The 23,598-nt window shown below is 49.4% G+C and overlaps 1 protein-coding gene across 2 annotated transcripts in view; it reads left to right on the plus strand.

Annotated features, from left to right (window-relative positions):
- Positions 1-188: 188 nt before the first annotated feature.
- The window catches only part of SF3A1 (splicing factor 3a subunit 1), a 38,533-nt gene continuing 15,123 nt past the window's right edge, over positions 189-23,598 (plus strand). The window contains exons 1-3 of one of the 2 annotated variants that reach the window (XM_073671447.1): positions 189-343; positions 15,526-15,644; positions 15,784-15,985. In XM_073671447.1, coding sequence (XP_073527548.1) covers positions 290-343; positions 15,526-15,644; positions 15,784-15,985 — 375 coding nt within the window. In that variant the 5' untranslated portion in view covers positions 189-289. The remainder of the gene's footprint in view (positions 344-15,525; positions 15,645-15,783; positions 15,986-23,598) is intronic. The other variant, XM_073671456.1, reaches the window with a different exon arrangement.

Genomic DNA, 23,598 nt, shown 5'->3' on the forward strand with positions numbered 1-23,598 from the left:
TTGTAGAGGTGGCGCTGTATCACATTGCAGTAAACTCTTTATATACACTCTTGTGAATCGGATTACTGAACGCAGGCACATAGATAGGTGCACGTAGTCTACCAGTCTGTTTATATGTCAATTAGGAAAGGTCTTCTCTTTTCTACACATTGTAGCGTCATAGTGGTACATTCCACAGCTTCCCTTCCCCCACTTCTCGTCTCTGCTAGCTCCTATCGCGCATGTCCTGCCGCCATTTTGGTGTTTCTAGTTGGACTTTTCCGCCTGCGCACCGGGAGAAGCGGACAACATGCCGGCGGGACCCGTACAGCTGCTAGCGCCCCAGGCGCCGGATGGCGGACAGGTAGATCAGCTCTGTGGAACGATTAGCGTTTATGGTGCCAGTCAGTGTTTCTATAGGGCCTGGAAGTGGCCACGCGTGCGCAGTTGTCCTGTGTGATCGTAATAACACTATGTCACACTTTATATAGCTAGAGGTATTAGTGTCCGTGTGCAGCACTGATACCGCACTGATAGCACACGGACCAGAAGCTCCTCCGGCCGGGTGAGGCTGCTGCACACAGAACCAGTCACCTTTGACTACAGTGGGCGCCTCACTAGGATTGGTGCGACCCCCTGCTGTGACAACACGTGCCCTGGTGGTCAGTGCTTACACTGCAGCATCTGTACTGTGTCCTGGCAGCCGATCTCTGCCTGTAGTATCAGTGAGCTGGGCAGGTAATTGCTGCAGTGGGGATGTCCCTGACGTGGGCCTCCCGTAGATGGGAGCATTGACGAAACTATTATTTAAAGCTTTTCTCCTCTTGTTGATGAATGGCGGGGGTGACCTGATGATTGACAGTTTGGACCAATGATCTGGTCGCGCCGCTGTTCTCTTGTCTTAGGAGACTGTTCACAGCTGATAGACTACAGACCTGGCCAGTATTAGGCAATGATCTGTAAACAATAAAAATGTAACCCTTCAATAGCAAGTTTCAGTTTTTAAACTTCGAATCCCTCTATATAGGAATGTTAGAGCTTGGTCTCATAGACAGCCGTCATGGCCCCTTGGGAACATCCTGTTGTATACTGCGCTGCTGCCGAGGAGTTAGATCGCTGTACGCCCAGGCAGTGAGCCTGCATCTTGGACAGCGGTGTTACACTGCCGCAATGTGCGGGATCAGTGATGACTCCAGTCTCAGCCGTTTCACACATTAAGCCTTGTGAACAGTTGTATGTTTTTTTTTATTTTGAGGAAGCCAAAAAAGACTCTTTCAAATGGAAATCGCTTCAGTAAAGCCTTTATTAGTGGTTTGGGAGGTGTATGGGCGTGGAGGTTAGTTTTCAGGGAAATATTTCTTTTCCTGAAGAAGTTGATAAGGCTATATTCACACATTGCGATTTTGCTGTATTTTTTTGTTAATGCAAATTAAAAGTTGCCTTTTACAGTATTTTTTTTCACCCATAGAAAGCAATGAATAAGTGCAGAAAAGCAGCAATAATGCTGTCATGAGTTTTTTGCAGCGTTTTTGGTGAAAGTAAAGCAGCTATAGCAGGATGTGAAACCCATTCATTTTTATGATTTTCCGCCTCAATTTTAAACCATAATGTTTTGGTATCCACACATGAACGTGGATGTTATAGTACAGTTTAATCAAATTAGTGATGTGTTAAATAAACAATGCCTTACCAACTCCATGCCCTACCAATATGTGAAAGTAAACAATGCCCTACCAACTCCATGCCCTACCAATATGTGAAAGTAAACAATGCCCTACCAACTCCATGCCCTACCAATATGTGAAAGTAAACAATGCCCTACCAACTCCATGCCCTACCAATATGTGAAAGTAAACAATGCCCTACCAACTCTGTGCCAGGGTGGAAGCAAAGCTGAACTTTGCGATGCTGAAAAAAACACAGCAAAAAAGGCAGTAAAACCTGCTTTTTGACAGCTTTTTTTTTTTACTATCAAGAGATCAGGTTTTGCCTGCAGAAAAAAACATGGCAAAAAAATCAGCTTGTGAATACAGCCCAAGAGTGGTCCTATAGGCAGGCTTTTGATTGGACACTGCCTAGTTTGGAGCGTTTTTCATCAGGAGCCACTTTATGAAAGTGATATATATTCTTTTCCCTCATGGTGTTTTTCAAAACCTGAAGGGGGAACAAATGCTCAATACACTGAACATATGAGCAGCAAAGTGGTTTCACAATAGAAATGAATAAGAAGGGTCTGAATGGTTTTTAAGCAATTTGTTCTTTTTTTTTTTTAATAAGTTTTTTTTTTGAGCTGATGTATAAAAAAAAAAAATAAACCTTAAATAAAACTCTGTGCTCATAGCCTTAAATGCTAAGGTCAATGCCTTCCTCTGTGGCACCCATGTGACGCTATCGCAGTTCTGGGGCCTGGCAGTCTACCCCAAGTTTGGAATCCCATGGCAGACCAGTGTAATCTGCCTATTTTACGGTACAGTCATAAATTCTGCAACACAGAGGTGTTGTCATTTAGTGTATGAGCAATCAGTGGGGAAAAAAAGCCATAAAATACCTAAACATGTTAGTTTTCTTGTTGCAGTTGTATGTTCACATGGTGTCTTTAACACACCGGCGGAACTGGCGAGTTTTCCAAGGCGAATACACTTCAGGAAAACGACCGCCAGCATTTTCCTAAAGTGTCTTTGCCGGCATCTTTTTTTTATAATTTACAAGTGTATAGAGCGGGTGGTTTCCAAGCGAAACTGCTCAAAGAAAAGACATGTCACTTACTTTAACTGTTTCAAGGTTTCTGAGCACTGAAGTGGTTAAAAAAGGGGCACAAGACGGAACGTGCAGTGTCGTTTTGACAGGTCTTTTGTATTATGTTCATGTTTTGCTGCGTGTCTTTATTTTTCTTATGGCAGAATTGGTCTGCAAAATGCGTCGTGGGCACATACCCTAGGGATTCATTATTGGACAAACGTACAACAAAAATATATTACATGCCAACTAGTATTGCAGTAATGTTCTGAGCTAAACTGCCATCATTTATTCTACTGGTTTTAAAACCTAAATAATGCACCTCCCTCTGCTGGGTCCATAGAGTAAAACTAGTAGTGTTTTCAGAATATAAAGGCATAAAAACAGATGATTTAAAAAAAAAAAAAATTGTATAAGCCATGTAACATAATGTCTACAAATGGGGTATCGCTGTAATCGTATCAACCCTCATTCAGTTAACGTGTCATTTATACAACACTATAGAAATGAAACCTAAATCTAAGAACACGGGGCTTTGCGTTTTTTTAATCATGACCTGAACCATAATTTGATGCAATTTTTTTAAATACTTTACAAGTTCCTCAATAGTTGCCATTAAAAAATACAACAGAACTGAAAACACTGTGATGCAAAAAATCATTCTAATTAATATGAACGGTGCAGATCTGGCTCCAGGGACTGTAAATGGAAAAGATTTGGCAGCTCCACATTTCTGCAGGGAATATACATTACATTGCAGACACTGAGATGAATAGCCGCCTGCTGCTCCTGGAGGGATCCCAAGTGGGGGGTGTCCTAACAGGACTGACGGGTTGTCCAAATGGAGGAGGATTGAGTCATTTGATTTTTCTTGTAATTCATCATGAATAGAATATTCCGGCAGGTAGACATTAATCTTCCCTCCCCAAGAGTGATGATACTGCCCTCAACACCTAAGATTAGGACCGAAGAAAAGCCTGATTCTCACACATCACGTATGTGTGTGTAAGTAAATGGTGTTTTAGTGAACTCCGTCCGCTTACTACATTGCAGATCATACACATGGTGCAGATGTAGAAATCCGTTTATCATCTATTGCCGTAGTATGGATGAAATCCGCCACTAGTCTGACAGCATCTGTGGATTGTATTCCTGACGGTGCACTGATCGCTGGGCCTATATGGATACAATAGGACTGAAGAGAGCACTGAAAGCATTGTAATCCAGCACTGATATAAGATTAAAAGATCACTATTTTTAATGTATTCGTTAAAAAGACACTGGGCATATAAAATGAAACACCATGGTTTGTGTGTCTTATCCATTACAAGTTCTTAATCATTACTAAGTAAAGACTCACGTTGGCCAATTTTTCATTTTTTCCCCTTCTCCCATGACAGCACCACCTGAGAGAGGGTATCCGCCCACCAAGGACAGGAACCTACTGAATAAAAAGGCGGTACCTCTCCTCCGCATCAGTTTTTGGTTCCTGTCCCTGATGGGAGCCTCACCAGGTGGTACCTCACGTACCTGGATTATGGACGGTGCGGCCTGGAGGCCGTGGAAGCAGCAGATGGTCCCTGTTCCCAGCCCGTCTGGCTGCTGCCCGGGTCTGCGTGTGGGGAGGAGGTGCTGTTTTCCTTCGGATGCCTCCCCGCGTGCGCCGGGGCCTGCGGCCGGGTCTGCGCCTCGCAAAGATGAACTGAGCGCGCCGGCCGGCAGGTCTTCCGGGCTGCGCACGTGGGGGTCGCGTCGCACCCTCTGACGGAGCGCGCCGGAAGTCCGGGCTGCGCACGCGCGGGGTGCTGACGCGCCCTATCACGGAGTGCGCCGGAAACCGGGTCTGCGCATGCGCGGGTGGGAAGCTGTCATCCCGCTGCAAGCGCGCCGGGTGCCGCTGGGCTGCGCACGCGCAGAGGCAGGTGGATCTGCGGGTAGCGCGCCAGCTGGCTAAAATAAAAAAAAAAAAAAAAAAAAAAAAAAAAGGAAAAAGAGAGATGAGCACGCTGCCGGAAGGGGAGGAGCCTAAAGGAGGTGGAGCCCTACTGCTTTTAAGGATGGGGAGCAATCAGGATGGTGGTGTCTGCATCCCCGCCATGATGAATGAGGAACCGCAGTCACCTGGGCAGCAGCTGTCACCGCCACAGGAAGTACAGCAGCAGCCACAGCCATCAAAGCAGCGCAAGCAGCTCAAACAAATGGAACGGGAATCTTCCCATCGACAAAGTCATAGCAGTGAGGGGCGTACGAGTTCCGGCAAGACTGGTCAGAAAAGACTTCGTCAGTCCACCTCCGCCAGATGGGAGCCCTCATGTGAACGGCAACCACCGCCTCCGGTACCCTAGTCTGAACGGCAGTGTGGTGAGTGATCTTCGTGAAAGTCTCACCTTGAATAATGTGCTCTTCTCTCTCTCTCTCTCTTTTCCTCCTTCTTCTCCTTTTATTTCTTGGGGCAGGAGGCGAAGAAGTGTAGTGCTAAAAATAAAAACAGGGAGTGTGCTTTATGCAAAATCGGTCTTCCCACCTCCTATGCCAAAAACCTATGCTCAGACTGTATTCAGAAAACCATTGCAGAGGAGTCCCCCAGGTTTTCTTTAGAATTAAAGGATCTAATCCAGACAGAGGTCAGAGAGTCTTTAAGAGGCTTAACCTCACTCAAAAAGAAGAAGCGAAAACTAGTTTCTTCAGAATCAGAGGAATCAGTGGAGTCCCGTTTTACGAGAGAACTGCCTTCCTCCTCTAATCACTCCTCATCGTCATCGGAGTCTTCGGATGATAATGGGGGGGGGCAGACCTTGTTTTTCGGTTGATAATACTGAGAGACTAGTTAAAGCCGTCAGAGGGACTATGGGTATTACCGATACCAAAGTGCCCAGAACAGTCCAGGATGTTATGTTCGGGGGCTTAGACCAAAGGAGGAGACGCTCATTCCCGGTCAATGACAGGATTAAATCTCTGATAGAAAGGGAATGGAAGAAACCGGAGAGGAAGGGTCAGCTGCCGTCATCCTCCAAGCGGAGGTACCCCTTTGAGGATGCGGCTAAATGGGACAAAACCCCTAAGATTGACGTGGCCATTTCAAAATCTTCAAAAAAATCCACTCTGCCCTTTGAGGATTTAGGAACCTTAAAAGACCCGCTGGATAAAAAAGCGGAGTCCTTCCTTAAGCAAACCTGGGAGTCGTCAGCAGGGGCCCTTAAACCGGCAGTAGCAGCGACCTGCACTGCTAGATCTATGATGATCTGGCTTCAACAATTGGAAGACCAGATCAGGGGGAATGTGTCCAGGGAGAAGATTCTATCAGACCTTCCTCTTGTGCAGGGAGCGGCTGCATTCCTGGCAGATGCATCGGCAGATTCAGTTAGGCTGGCCGCCCGGTCTGCAAACCTCTCTAATGCAGCCCGTAGGGCGCTATGGCTCAAGAGCTGGCCAGGAGATGTGCAGTCAAAGTCTAAACTGTGCTCAATCCCTTGTGAGGGGGACTTCTTGTTCGGCAAAGGTCTAGATGACATCCTAGATAAAGCCGCAGACAAAAAACATGGAATTCCCACGGTGTCTGGTTCCCGATTTAACAGTTCCTTTCGGAAGAGAAAATACAGCCGCAGTAAAGCTCCCAGAGACCAAGGTAGCTGGAAAGACCGAAAGCCGTATAGCAGAGGCTTCATGTTTGGGGGTCCCTCCTCCGAGAATAAGAAAGCCCCTAAGTGACAGTTCCCCCCAGGTGGGAGGAAGATTGTCCCACTTCCTGCCTGCCTGGAAGAAAATTTCATCCAATTCTTGGATCTTAGGGATAATCAGGAGGGGGCTCACACTAGAGTTCAAGAGCAGGCCCAAGAACACTGTCAAAATATCAGCCCCCAGAGGTTTAGTGGAACAGATAGCCTTACAGCAGGAAGTTCTCTCTCTGCTCAGGAAAGGAGTTCTGGTGGAAACACCTGCACCCGAGCAAGGAAGAGGATTCTATTCGACCCTCTTCCTAATAAAGAAGCCGGACGGCTCCTTCAGGACCATTGCGAACTTAAAGAGACTGAACGACCATTTAATCTACAGGCCTTTCAAGATGGAAACAATAAAATCAGCCATAAAGATGTTATTTCCGGACTGTTTTATGTGCGTCCTCGATCTGAAGGACGCCTACTACCACGTCCCGATTTTGCCAGATCATCAACAGTTTCTAAGAGTAGCTGTACAATTCGGCAGGCACGTAAGGCATTTTCAGTTCGCAGCTCTTCCCTTTGGCATTTCCATGGCGCCGAGAGTCTTCACAAAAATCATTCTGGAGGTCACAGCGCACTTGAGGGAAAGAGATATTTTAGTCATCCCTTATCTGGACGACTTCTTAGTAGTGGGCAGATCAAGTCAACTCTGTGCTCTAGCCCTGGCGGACGTCATGGCCAGTCTAAGACGCCTAGGTTGGCTGTTAAATCTGGAGAAGTCAAGGCTGGAACCAAAGAGGGTTCAGTCTTTCCTGGGTCTCATTCTGGACTCGGAAAACCAAACCTGTCTTCTGCCAGAGGAAAAGAAACTGAAGATCAGATCCCTAACATCTCAGATTGTCAGCAATCCGACCATCACCCTGAGGAGTGCAATGTCTCTGTTGGGTACAATGACGTCTTGCATTCCGGCGGTTCAGTGGGCCCAGCACCATTCCAGATGTCTTCAACAGGAGATTCTGGCAGCGGACAGGCGGCTCAAAGGTCGCCTGAATGGGAAAATATCTCTTCCAGATGTTGTGATCAACTCCCTGGACTGGTGGACATCTCCGGTCAACCTATCTTTGGGGGTTCCTTGGACCTTCCAGGTGTCGGATACAATTACAACAGACGCAAGTGCGGAAGGTTGGGGAGCTCACCTAAGGGATCGTTCTGTACAAGGCCTCTGGTCGGACAGCGAGACAAGCCTCTCTTCCAACATGAAAGAGCTGTTGGCAGCCAGAAACGCGCTAAAAGAATTCAGTTCTGTTCTTCAGGGTCCTCACGTCAGGATAATGTCAGACAACAGATCAACAGTCGCCTACATCAATCATCAGGGGGGTACCAGGTCTCTCCCTCTGATGTTAATAGCGGATCAGATCTTCAGGTTTGCCGAGAGTCGGCTGGTTACGCTCTCGGCACTGCATATAAAAGGGGAAGAGAACATAAAGGCCGATTTCTTGAGTCGTCACATCTTGAAACAAGGAGAGTGGGAGTTGAATCCAGCCGTTTTTCAGCAGATTGTGGATCGGTGGGGACAGCCCCAGATAGATCTGTTTGCAAACAGACACAATCGGAAGACCGAAACCTTTTGCTCCCTGAATCCAAAAGAGGGGGCGTTTGCGGTGGACGCGCTGCAGATTCAGTGGGATTTCACTCTAGCTTATGCCTTTCCCCCTTTAGTACTGATCCCTACTATCCTGAGGAAGATCCGAGAGGAACGGGCGAGGGTTATATTGATCGCCCCGTTCTGGCCCAAGAGACCATGGTTCACTTGGATGAAGAGAATGTCCCAAGCAGATCCATGGGTTCTTCCGGACATCCCGGATCTCCTCAGGCAGGGCCCAGTCTGTCATCCCCAAAGAGCGGGCCTGCATTTGACGGCTTGGATTTTGAGAGGTCGCTATTGACGCAAAGGGGGTTTTCTCCAGATCTTGTTACTACCCTTCTAGCAAGTAGAAAGCCGATAACAACTAGAATCTATGGTAGAACCTGGGCTAAGTTCTTGTCTACCTCGGGTCAGTCTGCCAAAGGGAGGGTTCCTATTGAGGCCATACTAGAATTCCTCCAGAAGGGGTTAAACATGGGACTAGCCACCAGTACTCTTAAGGTACAGGTATCTGCTCTGGGGGCACTGTATAATTATGACTTGGCAGCAAATAGATGGATCATTAGATTTATTAAAGCCTGTCATAGATCCAGACCTATTCCTGTTCCAAGAATGCCTCCTTGGGACCTTAATTTAGTTCTGGAAGCATTAACCAAACCTCCCTTCGAGCCCTTAGAGAAGGTTTCAGAAAAAATCTTAACTTTAAAGACTGCGCTATTGGTGGCCCTGACATCAGCTCGTAGAGTCAGTGACTTACACGCACTATCCATTAACCATCCATTCACTCAAGTATGTATGGATAGAGTAATCTTAAGACCAGACCCGGCCTATCTTCCAAAGGTAGCCTCCAAGTTCCATAGGACTCAAGTAATCACTCTCCCTTCCTTCTATCCTAATCCTAGGGATTCTGAGGAATATAAGCTTCACACCTTAGATGTTAGGAGGGTGTTAGTCCAGTATTTGGAAGTGACAAAAGCCTGGAGAAAGAGTGACGCTTTATTTATATCCTTTCAGGGGGCTAGGAAAGGACTTAAGGTTACAAGGGGGACCATAGCTAGATGGGTCAGGGATACTATTACCTTAGCCTACTCTTCTAGCAATCTGCCGGTTCCTGAGAACCTGAAGGCCCATTCCACCAGAGCGGTAGCTGCTTCCTGGGCTGAGAAGGCGGATGTGCCCATCGACATTATATGTAAGGCGGCAACTTGGTCATCCCCTGCTACATTTTACAAACATTACCGTCTTGACCTTTCCTCTTCTACTGATCTGTCCTTTGGTAGAAGGGTGTTGCAAGCGGTGATCCCTCCCTCTGGTATTTAATCTCTATAAATCTCTCAGGTGGTGCTGTCATGGGAGAAGGGGAAAAGATCCTAGTTACTTACCGGTAACGGGATTTTACAGAGCCCATGACAGCACCCTATTAATTCCCTCCCCTTTATCACTGTGGTGTGCACTTTTTTTAAGGTGTTTAGTACATATGTTGAGGTGGTGGTTATGTATTAACCTGTCTTCGGAGGCCCTCTCATGCTCTGAAACAAAAAACTGATGCGGAGGAGAGGTACTGCCTTTTTATTCAGTAGGTTCCTGTCCTTGGTGGGCGGATACCCTCTCTCAGGTGGTGCTGTCATGGGCTCTGTAAAATCCCGTTACCGGTAAGTAACTAGGATCTTTTTTTTACACTGTCTTTTTAATGAAGGAGGAATACGCAGTGATCTGATCAGTGTTTGCTTACAACGCTTTCAGCTCTGATACGCAGTGTGGCAACCTAGGTTTAAAGGGGTTATCCGACACTGCTTGCTTTTGCATTGGACCAGAATAGGACACTTGCACGTCTTCGTAGGTGTGTGGGCTCATAAGTTTATCGGCATCACTCATATGAAAGAGTGGCACCAGATGACCCCTTGAAGGTGCTGACAAACAAGGAGGGGGACCAAATCCTCTCTGGCCTTGATAATTTGACAGTTTCAGGTCATGATCAGATGTGGTGTATTGTGCTGTGCAGAATACATGTGGATCTTGTTTTCAAACACCTCTACACATCGCATGATATGATCATGAAGGGATTTTCATTTCTATTTGGGGCAATCCAAGCTAGATAATCCTCTGTGAGCAAAACTCGGCAGCACAAATATGCCTCGTAACATGTCCTGGTCTGTGCAGCTCACAGGGGACTACCTAGATGGTATTACATAGTATTGATGTAAAGACAAATATTCCCTTTGCCATTTTTCCATTTATTTTTTAATGGCTCTCTTGAAAATAAAGGCTGGTTTACACGTTGTGTTTTACACTACCAGTAAAGTGAATAAGATTTCTGTAATCACATGCTGCTTATTTTTTCCTTGTAGTTTTGGACCACCAAAGCTTTGAATTCCTATTATGTGAACTTTCATCGTTTTTCACTCTTTCAAATGAATTGGGAAAAAACTAAAAATGCACTCAAAAATGCTCCTATTTTGTGCTGCATTTTTGCTGCAGAAATGTCTGCTGGAAATACTTGACGTCTGCACATACACTAAGCTGATCCTAGAAAATTTGGCTTCACAAATCTGTCATTTTCCTACAATGTATCAGTCTGGAATCCACACAGGTTGGCTCACCTAGTGTTGTCTAGACCAGCGGTTCCCAACCTTTCTCGCCTTGAGAGCCACATCCAGGTTTGCCCACCCTACCTCCCACAGTAGTGACACTCAGAGCCCACCATTACCGATATTATGGCTGACAAAGATTGCCCAAAGAGGCTTTGTGCCCCCTCCTTTGTAGGCAATATAATTACATTTTAGGGTTCCCATTTTACCCTCTTTTGGTATTCTCATATCTATTGTCTGGCTTCAAGCTCCCTCCTAACAGGATCATCCTATCTCCAGCTTACCATATTTATTTGTCTCCCCTCCTCACAAGTACAGTGGTGGCCAAAAGTATTGGCACCCCTGCAATTCTGTCAGATAATACTCAGTTTTTCCTGAAAATGATTGCAATCACAAATTCTTTGGTATTATTATCTTCATTTAATTTGTCTTCAATGAAAAAACACAAAAAGAATTGTCCTAAAGCCAAATTGGATATAATTCCACACCAAACCTAAAAAAGGGGGTGGACAAAAGTTTTGGCACTGTTTGAAAAATCATGTGATGCTTCTCTAATTGGTGTAATTAACAGCACCTGTAATTTACCTGTGGCACCTAACAGGTGTTGGCAATAACTAAATCACACTTGCAGCCAGTTAACATGGATTAAAGTTGACTCAACCTCTGTCCTGTGTTCTTGTGTGTACCACATTGAGCATGGAGAAAAGAAAGAAGACCAAAGAACTGTCTGAGGACTTGAGAAACCAAATTGTGAGGAAGCATGAGCAATCTCAAGGCTATAAGTCCATCTCCAAAGACCTGAATGTTCCTGTGTCTTCCGTGCGCAGTGTCATCAAGAAGTTTAAAGCCCATGGCACTGTGGCTAACCTCCCTAGATGTGGACGGAAAAGAAAAATTGACGAGAGATTTCAAAGCAAGATTGTGCGGATAGTGGATAAAGAACCTCGACTAACATCCAACAAGTTCAAGCTGCCCTGCAGTCCGAGGGTACAACAGTGTCAACCGGTACTATCCGTCGGCGTCTGAATGAAAAGGGACTGTATGGTAGGATACCCAGGAAGACCCCACTTCTTACCCCGAGACATAAAAAAGCCAGGCTGGAGTTTACCAAAACTTACCTGAGAAAGCCTAAAACGTTTTGGAAGAATGTTCTCTGGTCAGATGAAACAAAAGTAGAGCTTTTTGGGAAAAAGCATCAACATAGAGTGTACAGGAAAAAAAAGAGGCATTCAAAGAAAAGAACACGGTCCCTACAGTCAAACATGGCGGAGGTTCCCTGATGTTTTGGGGTTGCTTTGTTGCCTCTGGCACTGGACTGCTTGACCGTGTGCATGGCATTATGAAGTCTGAAGACTACCAACAAATTTTGCAGCATAATGTAGGGCCCAGTGTGAGAAAGCTGGGTCTCCCTCAGAGGTCATGGGTCTTCCAGCAGGACAATGACCCAAAACACACTTCCAAAAGCACTATAAAATGGTTTGAGAGAAAGCACTGGAGACTTCTAAGGTGGCCAGCAATGAGTCCAGACCTGAATCCCATAGAACACCTGTGGAGAGATCTCAAAATGGCAGTTTGGAGAAGGCACCCTTCAAATATCAGGGACCTGGAGCAGTTTGCCAAAGAAGAATGGTCTACAATTCCAGCAGAGCATTGTAAGGAACTCATTGATGGTTACCGGAAGCGGTTGTTTGCAATTATTTTGGCTAAAGGTTGTGCAACCAAGTATTAGGCTGAGGGTGCCAATACTTTTGTCTGGCCCTTTTTTGGAGTTTTGTGTGAAATGATCAATGATTTGATTTTTGCTTCATTCTCTTTTGTGTTTTTTCCTTGCAAGTAAATTAAATGAAGATAATACCAAAGAATTTGTGATTGCAATCATTTTCAGGAAGAAACTGAGTATTATCTGACAGAATTTCAGGGGTGCCAATACTTTTGGCCACCACTGTATATGCATATTCAGATCTTCTCTTCTATGCAGGGCTACCCATACAAGTCACCATCTACAGACCTTCTCATAGCTGGTTCCTAAACCAGCTGCTAATGCACCAAGCTGGCCGACAGCTTGTTCCCCTGAGCCACATGTCTCCCAAGCTACAGGTTGAGGACCCCTGGTCTAGACTCAATACAGTGTTTTTTTGCAGGCAAAATAGGTCTTCTCTACACTTCCAAACCTGATATTTCACTGTGTATAAGGCCACATTCACATGTTCAGTATTTGGTCAGTATGTGTAAGCCAAAACCAGGAGAGGGTGATAAATACAGAAGTGGTGATGTGTTTCTATTATATTTTTCCTCTACTGGTTTTGGCTTACAAATACTGGGGTAAAAAACTCACAAAATACTCCACATGTGCACTTGGCCTAAAGCAGACCTGGGCAAGGTGCAACCTGAGGGCCACATGCTGTCCTTTGGGTGATCTGGTGTGGCCCACAGACCAGGACAGCCAAAGAGCTGTGTTAAGTGGCGTCCCGCACCACGCGGCCACCTTCCCGGCATCTAGTGATTTTTTTTTCTAATTCACAGTACATTGTCGGAAATTGTAGGGACATCATGCTGTGCCCTAAGGGACATGTGTGGACATCATACTGTAAGGTTTTTTTTGGGTACATGCTGTTTGGGGATATACTGCATGAGGGTATCATACAGTGTGGTGGGCTTTGTGGGAACATCATACTGTGAGGGGTACATTACACAGTGTCAGAGGGTTTGTGGGGACATCATGCTATGTGGGGAGCTGTCTGGGGACATTTTACTATGTGGGGGCAACATTTTGTGTTGTGAGCTGTTGATTAGGGTACACGGCTGAATAACAGGAGCAGAATAATTTGCCACTTTATAAAAATCAGTACATTGTTTATTAGCTGCTAAAGGGAAGAACATATTACATGTATTAACAGTAGCAGCGAGTCACCAGACTTACCCTAAGGCTATGTGCCCACGATGCAGAAATTCTGCATATTTTTTCCGCTTCTCCCTGGCAGGAAAAACACGTGCGGATTTTACATGCGGTTTTCCCACCAGGTAGTAGCGTTTGTCAAGCTTTTTTGCATGCATTTCTGCATGCGGGTTATCAAGCGCTTTTCCAAGCGATTTTAGCATCACTTGGAATGTGGTTGACCACTTGTTCACACTATATAAATCCATGCAACCGGCATGGATTTCTATAGTGTGACCAAGTTAGTTAAAAGAATAAAATGGTAAAAAATAAAGTTTATACTCACCTTCCGTTGTCCTCCCGGTGTTCTCTCTGCTGCGTCCGGTGTGTTGGGCGACTCGCGGTGGTGTGAAGGACCTGCGGTGACGTCATGAGCCATGTGATGGGGCACATGACTCAGTGACGTCATGGCAGGTCCTTCACAACAGCGGGAGCATTGCAGTAGACCGGACGGAGAGGACAAAACACCTGGAGGACATCAGAAGGTGAGTATAAACTTTATTTTTTATTTTAAATTCTTTTTTTTACAGGTTCTTTGGTACCCAGGTCTGGATGAGAGTCTTCTCTTCTCCAGACCCGGGTACCATCCGCACATAGAAACGCATAACATCCGTGTGTGCAAATGTACTGACACGGATATTATGCGTTTCAATGCAAGTCAATGGCGGCGATTACGCTGCGTGTCCGCAAAATTAATGGACATGCTGCAGATTTTTGAGCGCAGCATAAACGCTGCGGAAAAATCCGCAGCATGGGCATTGACATTGCAGCTTGTCATTGGGGACCATGGGGGGCGGATTGCCAAGCGTTTACGCTGCGGAAATTCCGCAACATATACGCTTGTAAAACGCTACGTGGGCACATACCCTTATTCTGCTCAAGATTGAGATAAAAATTGATCTTAAACAATAATAATGAGCAGGATTAAGCTTGGTCGGTCGGATTGGCCCTCCACAACAGTCATGGTCTTTGATATGGCCTTTGTGAAAATGAATTCCCCACATCTGGCCTAAATAATTGCTCTACACCTCATCAGCCTCCTGCTGCTTCCCACATCTCTGTGGGTTTCTGTATCCTGGCCACCAGTGATGACATTTTGATATTTCCTATTATCATTTTTTTACATTATTTTTTTTATATTATTATTTTTTTGGGACTGTTTTTTCCTTCTTAAATTGTCTTGAGTGGTCCTTCCCAGGCAGTATACTAATATCTATACCACATACTTTCCATCATGATGTATATTTCTCTTCTGGCTTTCCAGGACTGTTTTATATGTACAATCTCAGGATTTGGCATACGCTCCTGTTTATAAACCAGCCTTTATGTGTTCATATGTGTAATTTGTTCTGTAAATATTGAACAAGGTAAACAGTTTACGAGAGTTTTTTCTTAAGGCCTGGTTTTACATGTCTGTCTTTATAATTAGGAGTTCGCAGAAGAGGATTTTAAAAGGAATGCCGTCAGAAAATTACATTTGTCAATATTTTTTGAGAAATGTTAATATGTATTTATTTTTTTTTTGTTTCCACGTTAAAAAATATCTTGACATTTCCAAGTGCTCACACTGCGCAGATGGGCAGACACAATAGACTATCCTGTAGTCACCTTTGCTGTTGTTTAGGCAATCCTGTAGTCACCTTTGCTGTTGTTTAGGCTATCCTGTAGTCACCTTTGCTGTTGTTTAGGCAATCCTGTAGTCACCTTTGCTGTTGTTTAGGCAATCCTGTAGTCACCTTTGCTGTTGTTTAGGCTATCCTGTAGTCACCTTTGCTGTTGTTTAGGCTATCCTGTAGTCACCTTTGCTGTTGTTTAGGCTATCCTGTAGTCACCTTTGCTGTTGTTTAGGCTATCCTGTAGTCACCTTTGCTGTTGTTTAGGCTATCCTGTAGTCACCTTTGCTGTTGTTTAGGCTATCCTGTAGTCACCTTTGCTGTTGTTTAGGCTATCCTGTAGTCACCTTTGCTGTTTTTACACCTTCTACAGCAGCAGATGGAGGAGGAAAAGAAGGAAGAAGTCATTCCAGCTAAGCCCATTGTGGGAATTATCTACCCTCCCCCAGAAGTCAGAAATATTGTTGACAAGACTGCAAGCTTTGTGGCAAGGTAAATGATTTTTTTATTTGTCTGACCTCTGACTACTTAACATGTGATCTACCATGTTTTCATAATGTATCTGTGCCTTTGAGAACTACCCTATTGGTTTCTAATAGATAAATGTAGTATGAACTTTCTCATTCTCCAGGAATGGTCCAGAGTTTGAGGCCAGAATCCGCCAGAATGAAATTAACAACCCTAAATTTAACTTCCTAAACCCAAATGACCCATATCATGCCTACTACCGTCACAAAGTCAATGAATTCAAAGAGGGAAAAGCGCAGGAACCCTCTGCCGCCATTCCGAAGGTCATGCAGCAGCAACAGTCCATACAGCAACTTCCTCAAAAGGTAAGCAGCCGTAGCCAGTGATACAAGTCCCTGTCCTCACAGCATAGGCATGATCTAAAAAGTACTTTGCAATGTGGATGGTAAAGTTTGGCTACATTCATTTAGAAGTGGATTCCAATCACAAACCTTAATGGCATGTATGTAGGAAATGCCATAATAATCTGATAAATGGGAATCCTACCTAAGTCCTCCCCCACCACCTAATGGAGAATGATAGCCCTATTTTTATTCCAGTACAGTTGACAGTAGCTGCAGAGAGGAGAAAACTGACAGCTGGCCATTCATGGGTGTTCTTGGCATTATCCATTAAAGTATATGGCTGTATTAAGCCCCCGTCACACTAAGCGAGATCGCTAGCGAGATTGCTGCTGAGTCACAAATTTTGTGACGCAACAGCGACCTCAGCAGCGATCTCGCTACGTTTGACACTTAGCTGCGACCAGGCCCCTGCTGTGAGATCGCTGGTCGTGTCGGAATGGTCTGGACATTCCTTTGATCGTTGAGGTCCCGCTGGGTAGCATGTATCGGTGTGTTCAACACCTTGTTAACGACCCAGACACAGAAACACATAGGCGTGCATCGTTATACAGATCGTTACGGGTCGCTGTATCGTTGCTGCGTCTTTGGGAAGATCTGACTGTTTGACAGCTCACCAGCGACCACATACCGACACAGCAACGATCCCTGACTGGTCGTATCGTTGTCGGGATCGCTGTAGCGTCGCTTAGTGTGACGGGGCGTTTAGAAGTGGGTGAGCAAATGCTGCATTGTGTTGCAAAATGGTCCATGAGACCCTCTTTCTCTCTTGGTCGCAGTACCAAACTTTGGCTCACTACTTATCAGGTAATTTTGTCACATCCTCAGTTTTAAAATGTAATGTGTTTTTAGCAGTGCAGCTGAAAATGATAAACGTAGTTCTTTTTCTTTTTTTACCTTCACAAGCCACATAGCCCAAATTTATGATTTACTGTAGGGTGGGTCCTACAATTTTGCTTCACAGTGCGGTAAAGGAGATGTAACGGTTATGGTTTACAAGCTGGTTTCATCGCTCTTTGGGACAGAGCGTGGAAATTGGCGTGTTTACGCTGACCTGCCTGACTGATAGGTTCCCTTTTTAAAGGGGTTATTTATCACCTTGAAGCTTTTCACCAACTGCTTAGAATGGAATTAAATAGCAAACTGAATACTCATCCTACCAATCCCCCGTCGCTTCCAGGGTCCTGTGCAGCTCTCTATCTTGGCATCAATGAAGCTTCGATGCTGACACGTGACCAAACTTTATTTAAAGGGCATATCTGGGACTTTGTGAAAAACAAAGAATGTGCCTAAGCACCAACAGGGAGGAAGTTGCTACTTACCTGCATGTTGTGCACGGCGCTGTACTTCCCTGGCACAGAGCAGTCACAGACCGCTCTTGCCGGGATTCGGCTGCCTCTGCTGAGGTCACGTTGACGGAGCAGATGATTCTTTTCCGCTCTGCTCTGTTGACAGGGTGTGACTTCTGTCATTCTGATTGACCGCCGGCTCCCCCAGTTATTTAGCACAGTGGTCCCCAACCTTTTTTGCACCAGGGACCGGCTTGAAGCAAGATCATTTTTCCATGGCCCAGCAAGGAGGGGGTGGGGTGGGCAGGGCTTTGGTCATATGGGGGCGGGGTAATGGAGGGATTTGGAGTTTAGTGCATACTTATCATATAGTGTAGACCAGGTCCCCGCCAGGAGCTATGCCAGGAGCCCCACATAATGTGCTGTGCCAGGAGCCGCATCACTGAGGCCCCATCACGCCCTGCAGCAGGACAGGGCAGCTGTCCTGACAGCTGCTGTTCAGCTGCATTTACTTCATCCCAGGGGCGGACACAGACTGTAGTGGGCCCCTGTGCAAGAAATTTTTGGGGGCCCCCCCCCCCGCCCTTCATAAGGCAACAAAGTTATGTAAACATAACCCCCCCCCATGTGCAGCTCACCCCTCCGTGCATCTCTCATCCCCCTCCGTGCATCTCTCATCCCCCTCCGTGCATCTCTCATCCCCCTCCGTGCATCTCTCATCCCCCTCCGTGCATCTCTCATCCCCCTCCGTGCATCTCTCATCCCCCTCCGTGCATCTCTCATCCCCCTCCGTGCATCTCTCATCCCCCTCCGTGCATCTCTCATCCCCCTCCGTGCATCTCTCATCCCCCTCCGTGCATCTCTCATCCCCCTCCGTGCATCTCTCATCCCCCTCCGTGCATCTCTCATCCCCCTCCGTGCATCTCTCATCCCCCTCCGTGCATCTCTCATCCCCCTCCGTGCATCTCTCATCCCCCTCCGTGCATCTCTCATCCCCCTCCGTGCATCTCTCATCCCCCTCCGTGCATCTCTCATCCCCCTCCGTGCATCTCTCATCCCCCTCCGTGCATCTCTCATCCCCCTCCGTGCATCTCTCATCCCCCTCCGTGCATCTCTCATCCCCCTCCGTGCATCTCTCATCCCCCTCCGTGCATCTCTCATCCCCCTCCGTGCATCTCTCATCCCCCTCCGTGCATCTCTCATCCCCCTCCGTGCATCTCTCATCCCCCTCCGTGCATCTCTCATCCCCCTCCGTGCATCTCTCATCCCCCTCCGTGCATCTCTCATCCCCCTCCGTGCATCTCTCATCCCCCTCCGTGCATCTCTCATCCCCCTCCGTGCATCTCTCATCCCCCTCCGTGCATCTCTCATCCCCCTCCGTGCATCTCTCATCCCCCTCCGTGCATCTCTCATCCCCCTCCGTGCATCTCTCATCCCCCTCCGTGCATCTCTCATCCCCCTCCGTGCATCTCTCATCCCCCTCCGTGCATCTCTCATCCCCCTCCGTGCATCTCTCATCCCCCTCCGTGCATCTCTCATCCCCCTCCGTGCATCTCTCATCCCCCTCCGTGCATCTCTCATCCCCCTCCGTGCATCTCTCATCCCCCTCCGTGCATCTCTCATCCCCCTCCGTGCATCTCTCATCCCCCTCCGTGCATCTCTCATCCCCCTCCGTGCATCTCTCATCCCCCTCCGTGCATCTCTCATCCCCCTCCGTGCATCTCTCATCCCCCTCCGTGCATCTCTCATCCCCCTCCGTGCATCTCTCATCCCCCTCCGTGCATCTCTCATCCCCCTCCGTGCATCTCTCATCCCCCTCCGTGCATCTCTCATCCCCCTCCGTGCATCTCTCATCCCCCTCCGTGCATCTCTCATCCCCCTCCGTGCATCTCTCATCCCCCTCCGTGCATCTCTCATCCCCCTCCGTGCATCTCTCATCCCCCTCCGTGCATCTCTCATCCCCCTCCGTGCATCTCTCATCCCCCTCCGTGCATCTCTCATCCCCCTCCGTGCATCTCTCATCCCCCTCCGTGCATCTCTCATCCCCCTCCGTGCATCTCTCATCCCCCTCCGTGCATCTCTCATCCCCCTCCGTGCATCTCTCATCCCCCTCCGTGCATCTCTCATCCCCCTCCGTGCATCTCTCATCCCCCTCCGTGCATCTCTCATCCCCCTCCGTGCATCTCTCATCCCCCTCCGTGCATCTCTCATCCCCCTCCGTGCATCTCTCATCCCCCTCCGTGCATCTCTCATCCCCCTCCGTGCATCTCTCATCCCCCTCCGTGCATCTCTCATCCCCCTCCGTGCATCTCTCATCCCCCTCCGTGCATCTCTCATCCCCCTCCGTGCATCTCTCATCCCCCTCCGTGCATCTCTCATCCCCCTCCGTGCATCTCTCATCCCCCTCCGTGCATCTCTCATCCCCCTCCGTGCATCTCTCATCCCCCTCCGTGCATCTCTCATCCCCCTCCGTGCATCTCTCATCCCCCTCCGTGCATCTCTCATCCCCCTCCGTGCATCTCTCATCCCCCTCCGTGCATCTCTCATCCCCCTCCGTGCATCTCTCATCCCCCTCCGTGCATCTCTCATCCCCCTCCGTGCATCTCTCATCCCCCTCCGTGCATCTCTCATCCCCCTCCGTGCATCTCTCATCCCCCTCCGTGCATCTCTCATCCCCCTCCGTGCATCTCTCATCCCCCTCCGTGCATCTCTCATCCCCCTCCGTGCATCTCTCATCCCCCTCCGTGCATCTCTCATCCCCCTCCGTGCATCTCTCATCCCCCTCCGTGCATCTCTCATCCCCCTCCGTGCATCTCTCATCCCCCTCCGTGCATCTCTCATCCCCCTCCGTGCATCTCTCATCCCCCTCCGTGCATCTCTCATCCCCCTCCGTGCATCTCTCATCCCCCTCCGTGCATCTCTCATCCCCCTCCGTGCATCTCTCATCCCCCTCCGTGCATCTCTCATCCCCCTCCGTGCATCTCTCATCCCCCTCCGTGCATCTCTCATCCCCCTCCGTGCATCTCTCATCCCCCTCCGTGCATCTCTCATCCCCCTCCGTGCATCTCTCATCCCCCTCCGTGCATCTCTCATCCCCCTCCGTGCATCTCTCATCCCCCTCCGTGCATCTCTCATCCCCCTCCGTGCATCTCTCATCCCCCTCCGTGCATCTCTCATCCCCCTCCGTGCATCTCTCATCCCCCTCCGTGCATCTCTCATCCCCCTCCGTGCATCTCTCATCCCCCTCCGTGCATCTCTCATCCCCCTCCGTGCATCTCTCATCCCCCTCCGTGCATCTCTCATCCCCCTCCGTGCATCTCTCATCCCCCTCCGTGCATCTCTCATCCCCCTCCGTGCATCTCTCATCCCCCTCCGTGCATCTCTCATCCCCCTCCGTGCATCTCTCATCCCCCTCCGTGCATCTCTCATCCCCCTCCGTGCATCTCTCATCCCCCTCCGTGCATCTCTCATCCCCCTCCGTGCATCTCTCATCCCCCTCCGTGCATCTCTCATCCCCCTCCGTGCATCTCTCATCCCCCTCCGTGCATCTCTCATCCCCCTCCGTGCATCTCTCATCCCCCTCCGTGCATCTCTCATCCCCCTCCGTGCATCTCTCATCCCCCTCCGTGCATCTCTCATCCCCCTCCGTGCATCTCTCATCCCCCTCCGTGCATCTCTCATCCCCCTCCGTGCATCTCTCATCCCCCTCCGTGCATCTCTCATCCCCCTCCGTGCATCTCTCATCCCCCTCCGTGCATCTCTCATCCCCCTCCGTGCATCTCTCATCCCCCTCCGTGCATCTCTCATCCCCCTCCGTGCATCTCTCATCCCCCTCCGTGCATCTCTCATCCCCCTCCGTGCATCTCTCATCCCCCTCCGTGCATCTCTCATCCCCCTCCGTGCATCTCTCATCCCCCTCCGTGCATCTCTCATCCCCCTCCGTGCATCTCTCATCCCCCTCCGTGCATCTCTCATCCCCCTCCGTGCATCTCTCATCCCCCTCCGTGCATCTCTCATCCCCCTCCGTGCATCTCTCATCCCCCTCCGTGCATCTCTCATCCCCCTCCGTGCATCTCTCATCCCCCTCCGTGCATCTCTCATCCCCCTCCGTGCATCTCTCATCCCCCTCCGTGCATCTCTCATCCCCCTCCGTGCATCTCTCATCCCCCTCCGTGCATCTCTCATCCCCCTCCGTGCATCTCTCATCCCCCTCCGTGCATCTCTCATCCCCCTCCGTGCATCTCTCATCCCCCTCCGTGCATCTCTCATCCCCCTCCGTGCATCTCTCATCCCCCTCCGTGCATCTCTCATCCCCCTCCGTGCATCTCTCATCCCCCTCCGTGCATCTCTCATCCCCCTCCGTGCATCTCTCATCCCCCTCCGTGCATCTCTCATCCCCCTCCGTGCATCTCTCATCCCCCTCCGTGCATCTCTCATCCCCCTCCGTGCATCTCTCATCCCCCTCCGTGCATCTCTCATCCCCCTCCGTGCATCTCTCATCCCCCTCCGTGCATCTCTCATCCCCCTCCGTGCATCTCTCATCCCCCTCCGTGCATCTCTCATCCCCCTCCGTGCATCTCTCATCCCCCTCCGTGCATCTCTCATCCCCCTCCGTGCATCTCTCATCCCCCTCCGTGCATCTCTCATCCCCCTCCGTGCATCTCTCATCCCCCTCCGTGCATCTCTCATCCCCCTCCGTGCATCTCTCATCCCCCTCCGTGCATCTCTCATCCCCCTCCGTGCATCTCTCATCCCCCTCCGTGCATCTCTCATCCCCCTCCGTGCATCTCTCATCCCCCTCCGTGCATCTCTCATCCCCCTCCGTGCATCTCTCATCCCCCTCCGTGCATCTCTCATCCCCCTCCGTGCATCTCTCATCCCCCTCCGTGCATCTCTCATCCCCCTCCGTGCATCTCTCATCCCCCTCCGTGCATCTCTCATCCCCCTCCGTGCATCTCTCATCCCCCTCCGTGCATCTCTCATCCCCCTCCGTGCATCTCTCATCCCCCTCCGTGCATCTCTCATCCCCCTCCGTGCATCTCTCATCCCCCTCCGTGCATCTCTCATCCCCCTCCGTGCATCTCTCATCCCCCTCCGTGCATCTCTCATCCCCCTCCGTGCATCTCTCATCCCCCTCCGTGCATCTCTCATCCCCCTCCGTGCATCTCTCATCCCCCTCCGTGCATCTCTCATCCCCCTCCGTGCATCTCTCATCCCCCTCCGTGCATCTCTCATCCCCCTCCGTGCATCTCTCATCCCCCTCCGTGCATCTCTCATCCCCCTCCGTGCATCTCTCATCCCCCTCCGTGCATCTCTCATCCCCCTCCGTGCATCTCTCATCCCCCTCCGTGCATCTCTCATCCCCCTCCGTGCATCTCTCATCCCCCTCCGTGCATCTCTCATCCCCCTCCGTGCATCTCTCATCCCCCTCCGTGCATCTCTCATCCCCCTCCGTGCATCTCTCATCCCCCTCCGTGCATCTCTCATCCCCCTCCGTGCATCTCTCATCCCCCTCCGTGCATCTCTCATCCCCCTCCGTGCATCTCTCATCCCCCTCCGTGCATCTCTCATCCCCCTCCGTGCATCTCTCATCCCCCTCCGTGCATCTCTCATCCCCCTCCGTGCATCTCTCATCCCCCTCCGTGCATCTCTCATCCCCCTCCGTGCATCTCTCATCCCCCTCCGTGCATCTCTCATCCCCCTCCGTGCATCTCTCATCCCCCTCCGTGCATCTCTCATCCCCCTCCGTGCATCTCTCATCCCCCTCCGTGCATCTCTCATCCCCCTCCGTGCATCTCTCATCCCCCTCCGTGCATCTCTCATCCCCCTCCGTGCATCTCTCATCCCCCTCCGTGCATCTCTCATCCCCCTCCGTGCATCTCTCATCCCCCTCCGTGCATCTCTCATCCCCCTCCGTGCATCTCTCATCCCCCTCCGTGCATCTCTCATCCCCCTCCGTGCATCTCTCATCCCCCTCCGTGCATCTCTCATCCCCCTCCGTGCATCTCTCATCCCCCTCCGTGCATCTCTCATCCCCCTCCGTGCATCTCTCATCCCCCTCCGTGCATCTCTCATCCCCCTCCGTGCATCTCTCATCCCCCTCCGTGCATCTCTCATCCCCCTCCGTGCATCTCTCATCCCCCTCCGTGCATCTCTCATCCCCCTCCGTGCATCTCTCATCCCCCTCCGTGCATCTCTCATCCCCCTCCGTGCATCTCTCATCCCCCTCCGTGCATCTCTCATCCCCCTCCGTGCATCTCTCATCCCCCTCCGTGCATCTCTCATCCC

The sequence above is a fragment of the Phyllobates terribilis genome, unplaced genomic scaffold (genome assembly GCF_046119375.1).
Source record: "Phyllobates terribilis strain yellow unplaced genomic scaffold, ASM4611937v1 Scaffold_1__5_contigs__length_1240528914, whole genome shotgun sequence".
Taxonomy (NCBI): domain Eukaryota; kingdom Metazoa; phylum Chordata; class Amphibia; order Anura; family Dendrobatidae; genus Phyllobates; species Phyllobates terribilis.